At 47.4% G+C, this 19,871-nt stretch overlaps 1 protein-coding gene across 1 annotated transcript; it reads left to right on the top strand.

The window, feature by feature from the left end:
• The first annotated feature begins 11,704 nt into the window (after positions 1-11,704).
• LOC138434635 (NUT family member 2G-like) lies at positions 11,705-18,430 on the top strand. Its single transcript, XM_069579438.1, has 7 exons — positions 11,705-12,354; positions 13,308-13,436; positions 14,480-14,652; positions 15,072-15,367; positions 16,548-16,664; positions 17,156-17,898; positions 18,163-18,430. The coding sequence occupies exons 1-7, from the start codon at positions 11,705-11,707 to the stop codon at positions 18,428-18,430; spliced, it is 2,376 nt and encodes a 791-aa protein (XP_069435539.1).
• The last annotated feature ends 1,441 nt before the right edge of the window (positions 18,431-19,871 follow it).

Here is a 19,871-nt window from a genome sequence, read left to right as displayed (position 1 = left end):
CATTTATGAAATAACTTCCACATACCAAATGATCCCTAGCTAGTAGGAGCCAGCTCATACATCTGCAAATACTAACAAATAACCATGTCACATGTTCCTAATACATATAAGTGCAATTCTCCAACTCCTGTGTATAAACCTGGAACCTCACCTTCTCATCAGATACACATATACTCACTTCTAAAAATACTTAAGCCTAAGAGGCCCCTACTGAAAACTACAAATACATAGCACTAGCAGATATTCCTCCAAATGGTCATGCCCTTGAATACACACACACAAACTTACTTTACAAACAACTCTCCACAAGCTCCAAATAGAACAATTACCCACTGCACTAAAAATAAGCAAACATATAACTACATATACTCTCTGTTTCAAATACACATCCCACACTACCTGCATATGCATAACCCCACATTCCCAAACTCTCACACAGAATTAACTCTTCCATCCTGCATAATACAGTATTATACAAACACAACACACCTACATCCATCAGTTCCATAAAATAGCCACAGACTTCCCTCTACACAGCAAAAGATACATACACAGCTCCTGAAAATACAGACACACAAACCACATAAGCCCTACAACATACACATTGCACAAATGATATTCTGAATACACAAATGATCATGCTACATTCACCAAATACACAAAACAGATAGTATACCCAAACTAATACACGCCAGTCCTTTTCCTAACACTGTCCTTATGCATATGCAAATCCATCATGAGACACACAGAAATTCACAAATTCATGGGTAAAAAAGACACATGTAAAAATATTCCCCAAATACCAAATTACAAACACCTAACCACTAACTACAGAGAAGGCAATGGCACCCACTCCAGTACTGTTGCCTGGAAAATCTCATGGACAGAGGAGCCTGGTAGGCTGCAGTCCATGGGGTCGCAAGAGTCGGACACGACTGAAGTGACTTAGCAGCAGCAGCAGCAGCAGCAACCACTAACTAACTCCTTGAGTACGTCTCCGTTAAATCTCAATACCCTTCAAATACCCTTCAAAGATTTACCTTACACATTCTCACAAATACATAACTTCCCCTTAAACACAAATATTCACAAACAAAACCAACCCACACATTTGATTACATATCAGATTCCCACCAACCAACTGATTATACACGAACCCTATCTATGCTTGCAAATCAATAGTGAATTGACATCAGACTATGAATCAATGTTTATTACTACATTCAGCAAAGTTTCTTCTATCATAGACAAAAGAGTGCAGTTTGAACATTTGTGTCCAAATCAATTGAACAATCGATTGATGTCTTTACATTAAAAATGAAGACATCAGTGAAACTATGATTTCAGTCACTTTCCATTCATTTTCCTATAACCTGTGCTAGTTCTTAGGAACCTGATGAGGGCTTTCAAATCGGAAGAACTTCCGTCTAGCTTTCGTACTCTTCAGAACACGTGGACAGAATGGCACCTGTTTAACGGCTCTCACACACTATTTATGCCACAATTTACGCCCACAGTCACTGAACCGTTCTTGCAGCCTGCTCCCCCATGGCCAATAACCCTAGTGTAAACACAGGGAATTGAGCTCTATAGGGGCATGAATCCACCTGTGGGGAGTCTCCCCTACACAGACGAAGGCACAGATACCCGACAGGGTGAACAGCAGTCAGAGAGTGACACCCGCAGGTTGAAGGGTCCCTCCATCCCTTACCTCCAAGTTGACTCTGGAGGCGGCCTTCAGAGGTCCGGCCCGCTGCTGAGTCAGCCGTTGGGGCCCCGCCCTCCAAGCTCGCGCGTGCGCTCCTGTTTTCCTGAGCAGACACCCTCAGCAGACACTCAGAAGAGCCATTAGACAACCACACTTCGAGTGCCCGGAGCCCCTAGGGTCCTGTTCTTGCAAGCACAGGACCTGTGGGAAACTGTCCTTTTAAGTTCCTGCTGGAGAGGAGAGAAATGGAGGGTCGGGGTATCCTGAGGAGCTTGTCTCCTTGCTGGCTATGTCTCTTGCTGGAAACTTTGTGGTACTCTCTTAAAACTAGCTCTCGTGAGATGAGCACTTGTGATTTTTAAATTGCACACGTGAAGTCCTTGCGCTTAGATGCAAAGAGTTTTGGAGAGCTCCATCCTTATCACAATATCCTCAAATTGGAGCAAATGCTTTCGTGACCTTCAGACTGCAGTTGCTTGCTTCTTGTTTATGCCTGTCAAAAGCAAGTAGGTCTTTTTCCTAGCAAGCTGGACGTTTCTGTTAAAGAACAATTCCAGCAAAGAGTTTCAGACCTGGGAACACCCTTAAGATGCTTTCTCCTGATTCCATTCCTAGAGTTCTTCCAAATGCATATACTCTACTAGAATATTTTTTTGTAGTGTATTTAATACATGGAGTTTTTTTTCAGTAAATATTGAGTGTTTCCTTTGTAAAGTTTTTGTTGTAACCCTGAGTAAGGGTTACAGTCTGATTCAATTTAAACACAACAGGTATTAATACTCTGGGAACAATTTTACTCTCCCCCTTTTTTGGTAATATATTGCAAAATTTCAGTTGGCAATAAAAAAATAAATAGTAATCAACTTAGTGACCTGACTGTGTAATCCTCGCCAGCAAATCCTCTTTCTGGTCAACTGCAAGATTAGAGCATTTCTCACTCAACGGAAAGCTTCTGAAGATCTCTCAAATTTAACTGTACTAAGAGAAGCAATGACAACCCACTCCAGTACTCTTGCCTGGAAAATCCCATGGACGGAGGAGCCTGGTAGGCTGCAGTCCATGGGGTCGCTAAGAGTCGACACAACTGAGCAACTTCACTTTCACTTTTCACTTTCATGCATTGGAGAAGGAAATGGCAACCTACTCCAGTATTCTTGCCTAGAGAATCCCAGGGGTGGGGGAGCCTTGTGGGCTGTCGTCTCTGGGGTCACACAGAGTCGGACACGACTGAAGCGACTTAGCAGCAGCAGCAGCAGCAAGAGCTTCCAAGTGCAGACTTGAAAACTCCACAAGACATAAACATTGTGTCTCTTCCTGTCTTTAATGTTCTATAGTGGTGTGGAAGATGAACTGTCTTCTGATGCTTGTGATCCGTGTCCAGAGATACTTTTTCTTTGTGATCAATGCCTGCCCCCAGCGTCTCTATAGGAATAGTCAGAGATCATGATTTAAAGGAATTTTAGATACTTCCTTCTTTGTCTGGTCTTCCCAAATCATATTTGGGCTGATTTGATTATATCTGTCTCTGGGGTGTAGTATTTTGAAGTAGTACAAAAATGATTGCAGAATTGAGATCAGATAACTTTTACATAATGCAATTTTTGTATCAGTGGCCCTGAGAGGCCTCATTCACATACTTCATCAGAGTTATGAGTGAGAATCTTGTAACTGGTTGAAGGACTGAACAAGGGGAGAAAGCATCAAGAAAGCTTTCCTTTCTTGTATTCTGCCTCACCATCCCTCTAGCATCAAGTCTAGCATTGGCTGAATATCATTTATGTTTTCCTTCATGATAAAAGTCCAAGTACTGAGCCATATTTCCAAGTTATTTTTTCAGTCCCCAACAGGAGTTTCTTGATATAAAGTTCACCATGATATTACTTTAAATACTCTCACCTCATCTTTTCACCTTTTGAGTCCATTTTTCCTTGCAAGGCGCAAGGAACTTCATAAGCACCAACAGGAGTCTTTTTCACCATATGGAACTGTCCTTCTAAACCTCTTTCTTTCCCCAGTACCCCACAATCCCTGCTATTGCAGGGAGTAACTATTGTCTCCCAAGAGATCTGCTTGAAGTCCTCTGAAGTTTTCACCCTTCATATCCCTTGACAAGATTCCTAAAATCCTTTCATCTCACAACACAAAAGGCGAATATTCTTTCATATCATTTTGATAGTGATAAACTGACATTGATTCTCAATATGAAAATAAGAATCAGGCAAATTATTTAAAAAAGAGATGCTCCCATTATTTCCAGGCAGGTGGGTCCATATCCAATGATGAGCCTAAAGAGCAAGGGTATGTAATGCAGACAGGAAATTCACAAGCTTATAAGCAGGATTTGCAGGCTAGGGTTTAGATGGAAGTGGATTTGTGTGAATGGGGATTGGACATTGCTAGATAAACTTTTGGCATTTTTCTCAAGGTGCACGTCCATTTCATGGGTAATAGATTTTTAACATCCAGAAAAACCAGTGCTCTGGGATATTTAGTCCTTTAAACACAAGGAAAGAGAAGAGTTTTTACCTTCTCGTTCCTCATTTCTGTCCTTAGTCCTACTAAGCCTAAACTTTCAATGCCATGTGATGGCTCTTCCAAATCCATTTCATCCAGAGTCTGCAGATTTTGTGTGTGTGCAGTTGTGTTTTGTGTTGGACCCAAGATGCACACTTCAGTCTCTTTATTCCCAGTTCTCTTTCTCATAGTGTAAACTGTGGTCGCTCAGTCGTGTCCGACTCTTTGCAGCCCCATGGACTGTGCCCACCAGGCTCCTCTGTCCAGGAATTCTCTAGGCAAGAATACTGGAGTGGATTGCCATTTCCTTCCCCAGGGGATCTTCCCGACCTAGGGATCGAAACTGAGTCTCCTGCATGGCAGGCAGATTCTTTACTGTCTGAGTCACAAGGGAAGCCTCTCTTTCTCAGAAGAATGATGAATAATAGTTTACTATATTACACTTTTTTGGTAGTACTGCCAGATAAAATACAGATTTTGTTAAATGCAGATATCAGATAATGAGGAAAATAATTTGCATAAAACTATGTCAAAAATATTGCATAGGGCACAACTAGACTAAAAGCTATTCTGTTGTTTATGTGAAATTCAAAAATCAAATTCATTTAGGCACTTATTATTTTTATTTGCTTGATCTGGCCATCCTACCTTTCCAGGTAATTTGAAATTTAAAAGACTGTAGAAATTCTTGTTCTATGAATTAAGTCCAGAAACAGAGGAGCTTAATACAAAATACAAAAACAATCATTGAAAGTATACTTGGATATATTGGAACATATATGAATTTTCAACCAGAAAAAAAAACTGGAGACATTTTTAAAAAATGAATATCAATTACATTCGTATTTAGTTGCAAAACACATCTCTGGAAAGATTTTAATGAAACAGATAACTCTGGTTTTCTCTGGGAAAGAAAGATTGAATTGAAGTGGGGAAAGAGGTGGAAATATGTCACGCATATTCCATTTCTCACAATTTGATTTTGAACCATGAGAAGGTGTTACTTGTTTTAAGTATTACACTAAAATAATTTAAAAGATAAAAAACTAAATATTTAACAACAATGTAATGCTATGAGAAACACAGTGAATTCTGGTCTTAGACATGTGGGCTGCATGATGGCTTTTTGATAGATGGGCATTTTCCAGCAAAAAGGATCGTTAGTAAGGAAAGTCCTGCTGAATGTTGGTTGGGGCACAAGGACTGCTTCCTTAGGAATGATGTACAAACAGCAACCAAACACCCTGCATCTGCTGAGACAATCCTAATTTCAAACTCTCAGCTCCATGTAGCCATTAATACCTAAGGGTTTATAAGACTAAAAGTTCTTCCAAACTTGTTCTGAAAGTCTAGTCTCTGTTGAAGCAAGTCAAGATCCAGTTAGGAAGCAGAGTGAGTTGAGGGACACAAAACTAGGTTGATGGAAAAAAAAGTGAAATAGGTGGAAGATCAAGTCCAATGTTGTTGCTGTGAAACTGAGAAATAATTGATAAATTGACAAAGAGGCAGACACCAATTGTGTCATCACGATGTAATGTGGAAGGAACTTCTGGTTCTCGCCTTCCTGCCAGAGCCGTTCATGGAATGTCTGCTCACCCCACCCAGGTCCCCCTGCCTTCTGCCCCTCCCCCGCTGCAGAATGTTTCAGTTCCACATTCTACTGTTTGAATTCAAACATTTCCCTCCTTTACTTGGATGCTGAGCATCTGCTGGAGCAGGCCCCTCTCTGGGTCTTGGTCTTGACTTTTCTCATTGAGGCTACCGGGCAGCAGTGGTCCGTGTCCAAGCCTGTGGGAATGGCTTCAGAAGGAGGTAAGCCTGTAGGCTGGGGTTGTGTTCCCTGCCATTTCTCAGACCTCTGAGTCCACATGTGACATTTCACTGTGGGCACATGGTTGAACTGAAGTTGAGGAAGGAGAGAGCCTTGGACCTCTAAGGACATCTGGGGAGACTGAAGGGCCTGAAGAAACGAGACTGCGCTGGGGAGGAGGGTTCACTGAAGTGGATCAAGGGAAATTGCCCTGGGTATGGAGAAAGGATGGCAGCAGGCAGGCTCAATTATTTCTAGAAGGAAGATAACCACTTTGAAACGTGTGTGTAGAAAGTGTGGGTGATCTCCTGGTGGTGACACAGGAAGGGTCATGAGGAGGACCTAGCCCCGTATCGTGTTTCTTAGGTACCCGAAGCTTGCCCCCACCCCATGTCTTTCTGAGGCGTTTGGACTGGGGCATACTGTATCTAATTGGGCCATGGGGAGAGATAGTCTTAGTAGAAAAGTATTCGATGGGACTGTGTGTGGTGACACCTGCAGTGAAATTTCCTCTGAGAGCTAGGCAGGAAGTTACTCTAACTGCTGCAGTCCAGACCTTCTCCACTCCTTCCAGCTCACAGCTGATGTCTCAGTTCAGGTAACAGTTGCCTTGGCTTTGACAGTGATGGGCATCCATGTAACGTCAACCAAGACAGGCCTCAGTTTCTCAAGATGTCTTATACTGTTCTTCCTTTTGTAGAAAAGCAGTTCTTTAGACCTACTTCATCTTGTCCAATGTCTCCTGGTGGACTTCCTGCACATCTTGAGACAAGGAGTTTATTCATTTTTCACATCACTCCTTTGTGGACAGGGAACAGATGTGGAGGGTGGTTAGTTCTGGTGGAATGTCAGTGAAAGCTGATTTCCTCTTTAAAGGGGGTAAAGAGTGTAGCCCAGAAGCAGGCAGACAATCTTCTCTGTTATGAGTAAAAGTCCTATGACACCTGTTCTGATTAATTAGGTGCACGTGGCATGTACCTTTTTCTCCTGAACAGGGATGTGTTACAGACAACTTTATTACAATGGCACCTGGATCATGCCTGTTTCTCAGTCTTTCACTCTCTGTTATTGGGAACTCAGAGGGGAAGGACCCCAGGCAGTCTATACTCCCACAACCAATGTAACATGACAATTCCCCGGCCCTTGTCTAATCCTCTGCAGCCATTCACCGGCTGTGAAATGACAGAATTTAAGGGACAGATGCCCACTTCTCAGATTCCCCACAGTTCCTACAAAGAGAACTCCTAGAGTGATGCCATGGCTCTGGGCACTGGGCTATTAACTGTCTGCTGTGGTGATTCTGCTGTGGTGATTCTGCTGTGCATGCTGAGCCAGTGTGTTATGGGTTTGTATCAGAATTTCATTCGAGTGATATTTTCCATTATTTTTGTTTTGTGAGGCTTGAAAAGAGTGAGAGGATTTATACTGAGCACAAGGAAAAGGAAGACTGAGGTGGAGGTGGGGCCCTAATATTTTAAACAATGACTGTCCACAAAGGGTCTTTGGGTGGCTAGAACTTACCTTGGAGAAGGGCCCCACCTGCTAGTGTACCTGCTGAGGGGCGTTTCTCACAGAGCAGAAGTCCACCCAGTTCTGGGTCTGGGAGACAGCCTGTGAGGTTTGGGTGCCAGGGAGTGCCTGAGGGAGGCTCTCTGAGTCAGCACTTGCTGAGGAGATTTCTTCTTGGCAGACAGGGCTCAGGGACCTTGGTGGCTAGGAGTGAGGTCACCAGGGGAATATTTCTCACCCAGAGGTCAGATCGTGAAAATCATTAGAAGACCTGTCCAGGCTGCACATGCTGTCCAGGTGTCCTCATCTGTGGAGATTTACACTCTGATTCTCTCCAGAGAACCTCAGCCCCAGTGAGAGAGTCATTTCCTAGGCAGGTTGATAAGAAGTCTAGGGGTTCCCAAGGAGAGAGGGGTCTGGAATTCTCAAGGAGGAAGAGAGAACAAACTTTATTTTTCCCCTCTACATTCCTTAGGATTATATAACAATAATGTATCCTGCCTGAGGACAGTTTCTGGATTAAACTTTCTGGCTAATCCTGTTATCTTAAATTATGGGAGTAGATCTGGTGAGGTCTTTACAAGGATTATATATATATATATATAAATTACAGGATTACATAACAATAATGTATCCTGACAGAATGTGGTCCACTGGAGAAGGGAATGGCAAACCACTTCAAGTTTCTTGCCTTGAGAACCCCATGAACAGTATGAAAAGGCAAAATGATAGGATACTGAAAGAGGAACTCCCCAGATTGGTAGGTGCCCAATATGCTACTGGAGATCAGTGGAGAAATAACTCCAGAAAGAATGAAGGGATGAGCCAAAGTAAAAACAATACCCAGTTGTGGATGTGACTGATGATAGAAGCAAGGTCCGATGCTGTAAGAGCAACATTGCATAGGAACCTGGAATGTCAGGTCCGTGAATCAAGGCAAATTGGAAGTGGTCAAACAGGAGATGGCAAGGGTGAATGTCGACATTCTAGGAATCAGCAAACTAAAATGGGCTGGAATGGGTGAATTTAACTCAGATGACCATTATATCTACTACTGTGGGCAGGGTTCCCTTAGAAGAAATGGAGTAGTCATCATGGTCAACAAAAGAGTCCGAAATGCAGTACTTGGATGCAATCTCAAAAATGACAGAATGATCTCTGTTCGTCTAAGAGGCAAACCATTCAATATCACAGTAATCCAAGTCTATGCCCCAACCAGTAACACTGAAGAAGCTGAAGTTGAACGGTTCTATGAAGACCTACAAGACCTTTTAGAACTAACACCCAAAAAAGATATCCTTTTCATTGTAGGGGACTGGAATGCAAAAGTAGGAAGTCAAGAAACACCTGGAGTAACAGGCAAATTTGGCCTTGGAATATGCAATGAAGCTGGGCAAAGGCTAATAGAGTTTTGCCAAGAATATGCACTGGTCATAGCAAACACCCTCTTCCAACAACACAAGAGAAGACTCTACACATGGACATCACCAGATGGTCAACACCAAAATCAGATTGATTATATTCTTTGCAGCCAAAGATGGAGAGGCTCTATACAGTCAGCAAAACAAGACCAGGACCTGACTGTGGCTCAGACCATGAGCTCCTTATTGGCAAATTCATACATAAATTGAAGAAAGTACGGAAAACCACTGGACCATTCATGTATGACCTAAATCAAATCCCTTATGATTATACAGTGGAAGTGAGAAATAGATTTAAGGGTCTAGATCTGATAGATAGAGTGCCTGATGAACTATGGATGGAGGTTCATGACATTGTATAGGAGATAGGGATCAAGACCATCCCCATGGAAAAGAAATGCAAAAAAGCAAAATGGCTATCTGGGGAGGCCTTACAAATAGCTGTGAAAAGAAGAGAAGTGAAAAGATACAAGCATCTGAATGCAGAGTTCCAAAGAATAGCAAGGAGACACAAGAAAGTCTTCCTCAGTGATCAATGCAAAGAAATAGAGGAAAACAACAGAATGGGAAAGACAAGAGATCTCTTCAAGAAAATTAGAGATACCAAGGAAACATTTCATGCAAAGATGGGCTCAAAAAAGGACAGAAATGGTATGGACCTAACAGAAGCAGATGATATTAAGAAGAGGTGGCAAGAATACACAGAAGAACTGTACAAAAAAGATCTTCACAACCCAGATAATCACGATGGTGTGATCACTTACCTAGAGCCAGACATTCTGGAATGTGAAGTCAAGTGGGCCTTAGAAAGCATCACTATGAACAAAGCTAGTGGAGGTGATGGAATTCCAGTTGAGCTGTTTCAAATCCTGGAAGATGATAGTGCTGCACTCAATATGCCAGCAAATTTGGAAAACTCAGCAGTGGCCACAGGACTGAAAAGGGTCAGTTTTCATTCCAATTCCAAAGAAAAACAATGCCAAAGAATGCTCAAACTACCACACAATTGCACTCATCTCACATGCTAGTAAAGTAATGCTCAAAATTCTCCAAGCCAGGCTTCAGCAATACATGAACCGTAAACTTCCTGATGTTCAAGCTGGTTTTAGAAAAGGCAGAGGAACCAGAGATCAAATTGTCAACATCCACTGGATCATGGAAAAAGCAAGAGAGTTCCAGAAAAACATCTATTTCTGCTTTATTGACTATGCCAAAGCCTTTGACTGTGTGGATTACAATAAATTGTGGAAAATTCTGAAAGAGATGAGAATACCAGACCACCTGACCTGCCTCTTGAGAAACCTATATGCAGATCAGGAAGCAACAGTTAGAACTGGACATGGAACAACAGACTGGTTCCAAATAGGAAAAGGAGTCCGTCAAGGCTGTATATTGTCACCCTGCTTATTTAACTTCTATGCAGAGTACATCATGAGAAATGCTGAGCAGGAAGAAGCACAAGCTGGAATCAAGATTGCTGGGAGAAATATCAATCACCTCAGATATGCAGATGACACCACCCTTTTGGCAGAAAGTGAAGAGGAACTAAAAAGCCTCTGATGAAAGAAAGAGGAGAGTCAAACAGTTGGCTTAAAGCTCAACATTCAAAAAACTAAGACCATGGCGGCTGGTCCCATCACTTCACAGGAAATAGATGGGGAAAAGTGTCAGACTTTATGTTTGGGGGCTCCAAAATCACTGCAGATGGTGACTGCAGCCATGAAATTAAAAGACGCTTACTCCTTGGAAGGAAAGTTATGACCAACCTAGATAGCATATTCAAAAGCAGAGACATTATTTTGCCAACAAAGGCCCATCTAGTCAAGGCTATGGTTTTTCCAGTGGTCCAGTATAGATGTGAGAGTTGGACTGTGAAGAAGGCTGAGCGCCGAAGAATTGATGCTTTTGAACTGTGGTGTTGGAGAAGACTCTTGAGAGTCCCTTGGACTGCAAGGAGATCCAACCAGTCCATTCTGAAGGAGATGAGCCCTGGGATTTCTTTGGAAGGAATGATGCTAAAGCTGAAACTCCAGTGTTTTGGCCACCTGATACAAAGAGTTGACTCATTGGAAAAGACTCTGATGCTGGGATGGACTGGAGGCAGGAGGAAAAGGGAACGACAGAGGATGAGATGGCTGGATGGTATCACCAACTCGATGGACATGAGTTTGGATGAACTCCAGGAGTTGATGATGGACAGGGAGGCCTGGCGTGCTGCAATTCATGGAGTCTCAAAGAGTCAGACATGACTGAGTGACTGAACTGGACTGAACTGAGCTGAACTGAACTGAATGTATCCTGCCTGAGGACAATATCTGGATTAAACCTTCTGGCTAATCCTGTTATTTAAAATGTAAATTATAGGAGTAGGTCTTTACAACCTCCAGACATTCTGTTGATTCATTGGAGAGTATATAACTCCACTGTAACACTAGCAATGGTGTACTCTTTCTGCCCCCTTCTGATGCCTATGTCAGAAGCTTTCTCTATCTCCTTTATACTTTAATAAAACTTTATTACACAAAAGCTCTGAGCGATCAAGCCTCATCTCTGGTCCCGGATTGAATTCTTCTCCTCTGGAGGCCAAGAATCCTAGTGTCTTTTCATGGTTCAGCAGCAACCTTTCATCTGTTTCCCATTCTCCTCCTCCATTCAAATCTCTCCTTTGTCTCAACAGCATCTCCAGAGCTGGGAACGGATGTGACCTTGACCCCTGGTGCCTCCTTGCCTCCTTTCATGACAATGCCCTTTCCTCCACCCATTCCTGGCCCCCCACACCGGCCACCCTGGGAGCAACCCCTGCCACCTTCCATGACCCCATCATTCCCTCCTGGTGGCACCCAGCTGCTGCCAGCTTTCCCCAGGACCCCTTTGGTGCCCAATGCTGGCCATGGCCCCAGTGCCCCTGGGGCTTGCAACATCATTGTCCAAGTCAGGTCAGAAGGAAGGCCAGTGGAGCACCCACAGGCTCAGACCTTTGTCCTTACTCAGGCTCCCCTCAACTGGAGCACTCCAGGGCCCCTCAGCAGGAGTACTGCACATCCTGTTCCCCTATTCTTAACAACCCCTGCAATGGAGACCATTGTGACTGCCCCAGCTGTCGGAGTAGCTCAGTCTGGCAAGGGAAGCTGGACCCCAGGATTTCCACCTCAAGCTCCACTACCAGCTGCCCAGCTGGCCCCCATCATTCCCCAAGTGAACTTGGGGCCACAGTCACATGGCACTTCCAGGGAGGGCAGCCTGGCCACCAACCAGTCCAAGGCTTCGCAGGATGACTCCTGTAACCCCAAGAGCGTGTATGAGAACTTCCGACGTTGGCAGCGCTTCAAGTCTCTGGCCCGGAGACACCTTCCCCAGAGTCCTGATGCTGAAGCTCTTTCCTGCTTTCTCATGTGAGTGAACAGCCAGGGGGTCATGAGGTTATCAGAGCTTTTAGATCAAAAGGAACTGGGGGTGGATGCTCAGATTAGGTTTCTAGGGATACTGGGAAGAAAGTCTGAGGGTGATGTCCCTGCTCTGAGCAGGCACATTTTGGTCCCACACATCACCATACAAGTTCCTGACATCCTTTCAGTACCTTATCTCAGTTACCTCACTGCTTTGTGAGTACAGCCAACTTGACCTTCCATGATGCTTATGGTGATATTGATGAAACTTGTAGCCAGAGAGGGTTGTGGTGTGAGGTGGGGAGCCACAGATGGGGTGCTGCACTCCTTTGTGGTGGCATCTGCTTTCACACAGGACTTGAGTGTCCATGGTCAGGGGATGTCCCTTCAGAAAGGAGAGGGAGTGCAGGGTCCAGGATAGAGCTCTGTGCACGCCTCAAGAATAAGAACCTCCTTGTTCTGGAGAATTCTTAGAACTGGGTGGTGGTTGAGCTCACAGGGCATGGGCTCTCTCTTCCTAGAGCTGGGAGCCTGGCAGGCATTACCCTCCTAAACCTCAGTTCCCTTGTTAAAAAAAAAGGGTGGGGGTACAATTGCACTTAACACAGAGAACTGTGCAGAAGACTCTTTAGGCTAATCTATGAAGTGCTAGCAGACTGCCTGGCACGTGCCATGCCTCACTGAGGATAGGGATTTTTATAGTGAGAAGGCAATCTTGCAAAGGAAGGAGCCCTCACAAGGCTCCCTGTCCCAGCCTTAGCCTGGGAATGGATGGTCATCCTCCAGTGAGTGAGGTTGTGATGGCAGTAGCAGGAAGGCTTGTCCTTGCTCTCCCAGGCTGCCTCTCACCCTCCTCATGCTCAGTCATGCTATCTTAGATTATGTGGTCCAAGTTGCTGGGTGGAATCAGATGGGTGGAGACTGGGCTGGACTCTGAAACAGATCCTGATGGCTTACAGCCCAGTGCTTCGGTCCCTGGCTCGCCTGAAGCCCACCATGACGCTGGAGGAGGGACTGTGGCGGGCTGTGCAGGAATGGCAGCAGAGAAGCAACTTTGACCGGATGATCTACTACGAGATGGCCAGAAAGTGAGTCAGCGTCTGGGCCCTAGAGCTGTGTGGTGGGTAAGAGGGGTGGGTGAGGGTTAGACCCCAGGTCAGGGTCTGGCTGTGGGCGTCCTCATCAAGCAGGATAAAGGAGGAGGGCTGTCACTCAGCACAGGGCCCCCACAGCCCAGATGCCCTCCTCCCCTCCCTCACCTTGAGAGCATGGGCCTTTAGTACTTCCTCCACCAGGACCTCTGATCTCCCCTGATGGTGACCTACCTTTCGCTTGACATGAAGGTCTCAGGATGGGTGGGGCTTTGAGCCCAGGAGGGGGTCCAACCCCAGCCATAGGGGCTGTGCAGGGGCATGCTCTCCACCCGCCAGCCTGCTGCTTCCTTAGTAGTGGGTGGCTGGCAGCCACTGACATAGAATTTGGGACCCCCTCTTCTCATGACAAGTGGCTGGAGTGGGTACCTTGACCTCCCTGAAGAAGCTGGGAAAGCCAGCAGGACATCAGCCCAAGCATCTCTGGCTGTTCCAGTATTTTCTCCATGGCAAGCCTTTTAGTTTAAAAAATAGAACCAACCAACCAAACATCTCTCAGAGGAAAGGAAAGCCTCTCCTCTAAGCTTAACGGCCAAATCCTGCAACCTTTCCTGGGCCCTGTCTCCAGGCTTATGTTCCAGGACTGTCAGCCCCTGTCCAGGGTCCTGGATTCAGCAAGGACTGCTTTGGGGACATGTGCCTGGTTCAGCCTCTGGCCATCAGCCCTTCATATAGTTCTGGATGGGAACAAGGGCATGAAGAGGGTCCCCTGTGGGTCTGCCTGTGTCCTGAGGGCCTGGTTCAATTCAGCAGCCTTGGTCTATGCTCTTGAGTGTCCTCCAAGTGCTGGTGGGGCAGGAAGAGTCCCAGATGTCGAGTCAGTTCCAGGAGAGCCCTCTGCTGGGAATAGCACCTCCCAGGGCCTTCTTGTCCACCCAAAGACACACCCTCTCCCAGCCCCTCATTCTCTGTTGCCTTTGTTCCTGGCTCCAAAGCCCAGGCCTTTTTCTCAGTGTGCCGTGTGCCTCCATCACTCCCAGGTTCATGGAATTTGAGGCAGAAGAGGTGATGCAGATTCAGAAGTTACAGTGGATCCAGGGGGTGCAAGGCCTACCTCCTCCAGTCCCACCGAAGCTGGATCCTCAGGGGTCCTCAGCCCCGAAAGTGTGCCTTCAGCCAGGCACCCATGTTCCCACCGGAGTTCAAAGCAAAGGTAACATGGGCCAAGGGATGACTACTGGCCCCATATGGATCCTTTACCTTCAACAGGGTCATTGATCTTTCAACCAGAACAGCCAGTGAGACAGGGTCTCAGTTGTTCTTTGTCACTACAGGGTATTATCTCCATCAGTTTAATAACTCCTCTTCTACCTCCCTGTCAAAAGACCCCATACCAAGTCTGCCGAAGAAGTGGGCTTGTTGGGGATACCCTGAAGAATCAAGGTTCCACATTCCTCACAGGACTTTCTTAGATGGCCCTCTCCCCCTCCCACTGTGCATGAGGCTTCAGGTGGTGCTAACCCTGCCCACACCTAAGTCACTGACCCCCAAACACTGCCCTCACCAGCGCGTGCTCAGGAGGTGGACGCAGAAGCCCCTCACCTTCCTTCCCTCTTTCCTGCTCTGCCTCAGCCAATGCTCCCCGGAAGGCCGGGGCTCGGGCCCATCCCACCCGCTCGCAGCCACATAGAGCCCAGCGGCACCCAGGGACCAAGGCACCCAAGGAGATTCCCCCTGAGGCAGTGAGAGAGTATGTGGACATCATGGAGGTGCTGATGGGACCTGCCCACTTGGCCATGGGCAAGTCAGATGCAGAATGTGGAAAGGATGGAAATGAGCTAAAGCAGGAAGAGGATGGGACCTATGAAGACCCAGATCTCCTGAGCTACATTGACAAGCTGTGTTCCCAGGAAGACTTCATCACCAAGGTGGGCTGGGCATGGAGCCTGGGGTCTACAAGATTCCAAGGCATGGAACTCTCAGCACCCAAGATCTGGGTTCTGCCCAGGCCAATGGGACTGAAGCTCTGTTCATGTGCTTTGTGTGTGTGTCCATATGTGTGTGGAGTGTGTGTAGGCACATGTATAAGTGTTCATGTCTGTGTCTGTGTGTGTGTATGCCTTCATATGTCTGTGTAAGTATGTGTATACGTGCTTTTTTATTGGAGTATAATTGCTTCACAATGTTCTGTCAGCTTCTGCTGTACAACACGTGAATCATCCATATATATACATATATCCCCCAGCCCTCACTCTTTTTTTTAATTTTTTTATTTTTTTTCTTTATTTTTCTCCCCTCACTCTTGAGCATTCACCCTACCCCCACTTTCCACCCTTCTGGGTCATCACAGAGCACCAAGCTGAGAGCTTCCTGCGTTACACACCAGCTTCCCATTAGGTACCTATTTTACACATAATGTGCGTTTGTGTCAAGGCTCCTTTCTCAGTTCATCCCACCCACCCCCTTCCCTTTCCTTTTTCCTTTTCCCTTTTTCCCCTTCCCCTTCCCACTTGTATGTCTACAAGTCCATTCTCTACATCTGCACCTCTGTTCCTGCCCTGCTAATAGGTTCATCAGGACCATTTTTCTAGATTCCACGAATATATATGACATTTTTTTCTCTTTCTACTTACTTCACACTGTATAAGAGGCTATAGTTTCATCTGCACTTCTACAACTGACTCACATTCATTCCTTTTTATGGCTAAGAAATATTTCACTGTAAATATGTACTGCATTTTCTTCATCCATTTATCTGTTGATGAACGTCTAAGTTGCTTGCCTTCCTGGCTATTGTAAATAGTGCTGTAGTGAACACTGGGGCATCTGCGTCTTGTGGAGAACAGTATGGCAGTTCCCTTAAAAACTAAGTATAGAACTACCATATGACCCAGAAACCCCACTACTGGGCATATACTCTGTATATGTACTTTTTTGTGCCTGTACGTGTATGAACATATTTGTGTGTGTGTGTGTGTGTGTGTGTGTGTGTGTGAGGACCATGGCAAGAACAGGAGTGGGTCTCTACTTTTCACTTTCCTCTAGGTCTTCTTGGCTCCCAGGCCATTCCTGGCCAGGGATGCTCACAGCCTTTTCTTTCTGTTCCAGGTAGAGGCAGTCATTCACCCTCGATTCCTGGCAGACTTGCTTTCCCCAGAACCACAGCTGGATCCCTTGGCACTAGCTGAGGAGCTGGAACAGGAGGAAGGCCTCACCCCTGAGGAGGTGAGCAGGAGAGGGAGGGATACTTATGGAGCCTGTGGGTGGGGACCCCATGTGACCCAGGGGAGCCAGGGGAGGGAGGGACCCCAGGTAGAACAGGGGAGACAAGGGTCTCCCAGGTAAACCAGGGCATGGGGGACCCTGGTGAGCAAGGGAGACATAGAGCCCCAGAGCAGGAGGTTTCCATGGCTCTGTCCATCCCTCCCCTGCCTGGGACATCTGGCCTGGAGGAGAGCCCGCTCTGGGGTAGGTGCAGTGCTGGGTGGTAGGAGGAAAAGGATAGGGAGTTGGGGCAGGTGATGGGGGAGGAAAGGACACAAAGCTGGGAACAAGGTGCAGGAGGCCAGCAGGATCACCACAGTGTCTATATTTGGATTTGAGTCTCAGGGTCGCCCCTCCTTTCCACCCCACCCAGAGCCATGTCCCACTGACCAGGGTTCCTCCTCTCACATGTGGGTGTGCAGAGCAGTCACTGCCCTCCTCTCTCCTACCAGCTGGTGCAGAAACGACTCCTGGCCTTGAAGGAAGACCAGGGAGTGCAGACACCCAGCAGTCAAAGTGTACCCCGAGTGGACTCAAGTCCTTCTGAGTCCGACGCCAGCAAAGATGCCCAGAGACATGATCAAGGCCCCCAGCTAGGGGTCAGTCATGAAGCCTGCCCACCAGAGGTTGATTCCGAGGCTGTTCACAGGTTCAGCCAAGCAAACACTGGCCTGTCCAGGGCCAAAGACCTTGTTTCCTCTCCAGGACGGCAGGAGTTGCCTCCATTCCAGCCAGGACAACCCTCCCCTCCCCAGGGTCAGAGGTGCACTGGCCCTCAGCCAGGACCCAGGGATACCTCTGTTCTCAGAACGGCCTCTCCAATTCTGGGGGCCCGAGGGCCCAGGGACGGGTCCAGCGAGGACGAGGAGGAGCTCCCCAGCCTGGCCTTCCTCTTGGCCTCGCAGCACAGCCTGCTGCCCTGGAGGCTGTCCCAGAGTCCTGTTCCCACCTCAGGCCAGGCCCCCTCCTCTCAGAGAATAGGCCTCAGCCCAGCTCCTCTGGCCGCTGCCAAGTCTAGGAAGCGGGCTCTGTGCGGAGGCCCAGCTGCTGTTGAGATGCTGCCCGGCCCGGGGGCTGGTCTCGGGGTCTCGGAGAGGCCAGCCTTGGCTCTGGGACTGGTTTGCCCCTCACAGCTGAGAAAGAGAAAGTGTGACCCGTTTGTCACAGGGAGGAAGAGGAAGCGGCTCTGCAGCCAGTAGGGGACAGCGGGCCAGCCCCAAGGGGAGCCTGGGGCTCCTCAGCTCATGGGTGATCCTGGCTGCTGTTGGAGGAAGGGATTCCAGGGCAGGGAGGGGACTGGGCTTGTGGGAGGTTCGAGAGGTGGGGGAGGTGGATCTGGGTGGGCGTGGGTGGCAGCAGGATCTTTGGAGAGATGTATGTAAAATGTGAATAAACGTAGTTTCGTTGGGAAATGCTCTTGGGTCACTGTCACCTTATTCGTGTCTGCTCTGCTCCACAGAGAGGGGTCCCGACAGGAAGGAAGGACGAGGGAGGTCACAGGTGCTGTGGGCCTCCAGGTGGGCAAGTCTGGCCTCCACACAGACAAGGACTCCTCAGGTGCCTCCTGGGAGCTCTCAGCTCTCATCCTCCACAGGGACCCCCTCGTCATCCCCTTCTCTAAAGCCAGCTTGGCTCGAGACCTTAGGGACATCTGTACTGTCATCTGCATCCCTGGACCATCTAGGGATGGAGAGCTGCTGTCCTGCCCTCAGCCCTCTGGACATTAAGCAGTTTCCAGGATGGAGCCTGAAGACAACTTTTGTCTTTAGGGAGCTTCTCTCTGCTTCCTGAAGCAGCCAGATGAAGGGGTTGGGCTGATCCTCTGCTCATACAGGGTTTCCTGTGTGGTGGCCTGACCAGAGAGGAAGAATCTCGGCCATAGGGTCTGGATTGTCTGCCTGTCTGCCTGGCTGGAGGGTGAGCACCCTCTAGTCTCAGAGGGATTACTGCAGTGTGGAGAGTGGTGGAGGCAGCTACCTCTTAGTCCCAGTGAGGATGAAACAGGGGAAATGGGTGAGAGGAAATTCATGGGGTGCCCATTGAAGGTGTGTATAAGGAAAATGACAGTTGGGCCCCTTTCTGGAATTTATGGGAATTTTGTGCAGGAGTCTCTTGTTCAAGGGAGGGAGGGGACCCATCTTGCTGTGGCTATGGGGACTGACCTTAGGGGCCCAGGGTTCTGCAAAGACATCCCACAACTACTGTCCCTTCCCTTCCCACCCATGGCTGGACATGTGTGTGTACTGGGGTCGACGCTGATCCGTATTCACACATAATACAGTTCCTCCTAACAATAAATGAGCAAGTTTCACAAGAGCAGCTCACCTAGCAGGGACAGCAGAGAGAGATGTGTCTGTGTTCTCAACCTGGGTAGGAGCTGGGATCCATGCTGAGGAGTGTGGAGGCTTCCATTACCTTCTGTGGGTGCTGGCAGAGACCTCACTGGTCAGGCCAGAGGAACTGTCCCTCTCTAAGGGTGAGATGAGCAGACAATGAAGGGCAGGCGCTGAGCAGGGAGCAGACCCCTGCTGTACCCCAGAACTGCTTCATCCCCCTTCCAACTTGCTTAGTCCCTGTCATAGGTTGTGCTGGCCCAGCTCTCCACTCTGGGCCTCACCCCTACTTCCGTCCTGGCCAATGCCTCTTCTCCAGGTTCTGTGTTCTGGGGTTCCTTCCCTTGACCAGGTGGTGACGGCAGAGACTCCCTGAGCTTGGGTATAGTCACAGAAGTGTCTGGACCACAGAACTTTTGGAAGGACTCTTGAGACTCCTAAGAAGGAGTAAAGTGTGGAAGGCTTAAAGCGTGTCTGGAGATTTAAGAGACTTGGCTATAGTCACAGGAATGTCTGGGGCTATACAAGTCCAAGAAAACATTTCAGGAGTATCTGGGGCCAGAGGAAAAATAGCAGGAGAGTCTGGAGTACAGGAGTCTGGGTGGAGTTTCCTAGAGTTTGGAGGGTGCAGTTGACCTGTAAGAGGGGTCTGCAAGGCTTCGTCCTTTTGAGATCCTACAGAAGAATCTGTTTCCTTTCCCTTTCTGGCTTCTGGAGGCTACCTGCATTCCTTGAAATCAGTTCCTTTTTCCATCTTCAAAGTGCATCACTTTACTCTGCTTCCCTCATCACATGGTCTCTCCATCTCTGACTCTGCGTCCCTCCAATAGGGCTT

The sequence above is a fragment of the Ovis canadensis genome, chromosome 2 (assembly GCF_042477335.2).
Source record: "Ovis canadensis isolate MfBH-ARS-UI-01 breed Bighorn chromosome 2, ARS-UI_OviCan_v2, whole genome shotgun sequence".
NCBI classification, from domain to species: domain Eukaryota; kingdom Metazoa; phylum Chordata; class Mammalia; order Artiodactyla; family Bovidae; genus Ovis; species Ovis canadensis.
The sequence above is the reverse complement of the archived record's forward strand: the minus strand, read 5'-3'. Positions and strand labels throughout refer to the sequence as shown.

Coding starts and splice junctions, on each gene's coding strand:
- LOC138434635 (XM_069579438.1), top strand. CDS start 11,705: ATGCCCTTTCCTCCACCCATTCCTGGCCCCCCACACCGGCCACCCTGG. Junction 12,355..13,307: donor GCTCTTTCCTGCTTTCTCAT/GTGAGTGAACAG, acceptor GATGGCTTACAG/CCCAGTGCTTCGGTCCCTGG. Junction 14,653..15,071: donor CACCGGAGTTCAAAGCAAAG/GTAACATGGGCC, acceptor GCTCTGCCTCAG/CCAATGCTCCCCGGAAGGCC.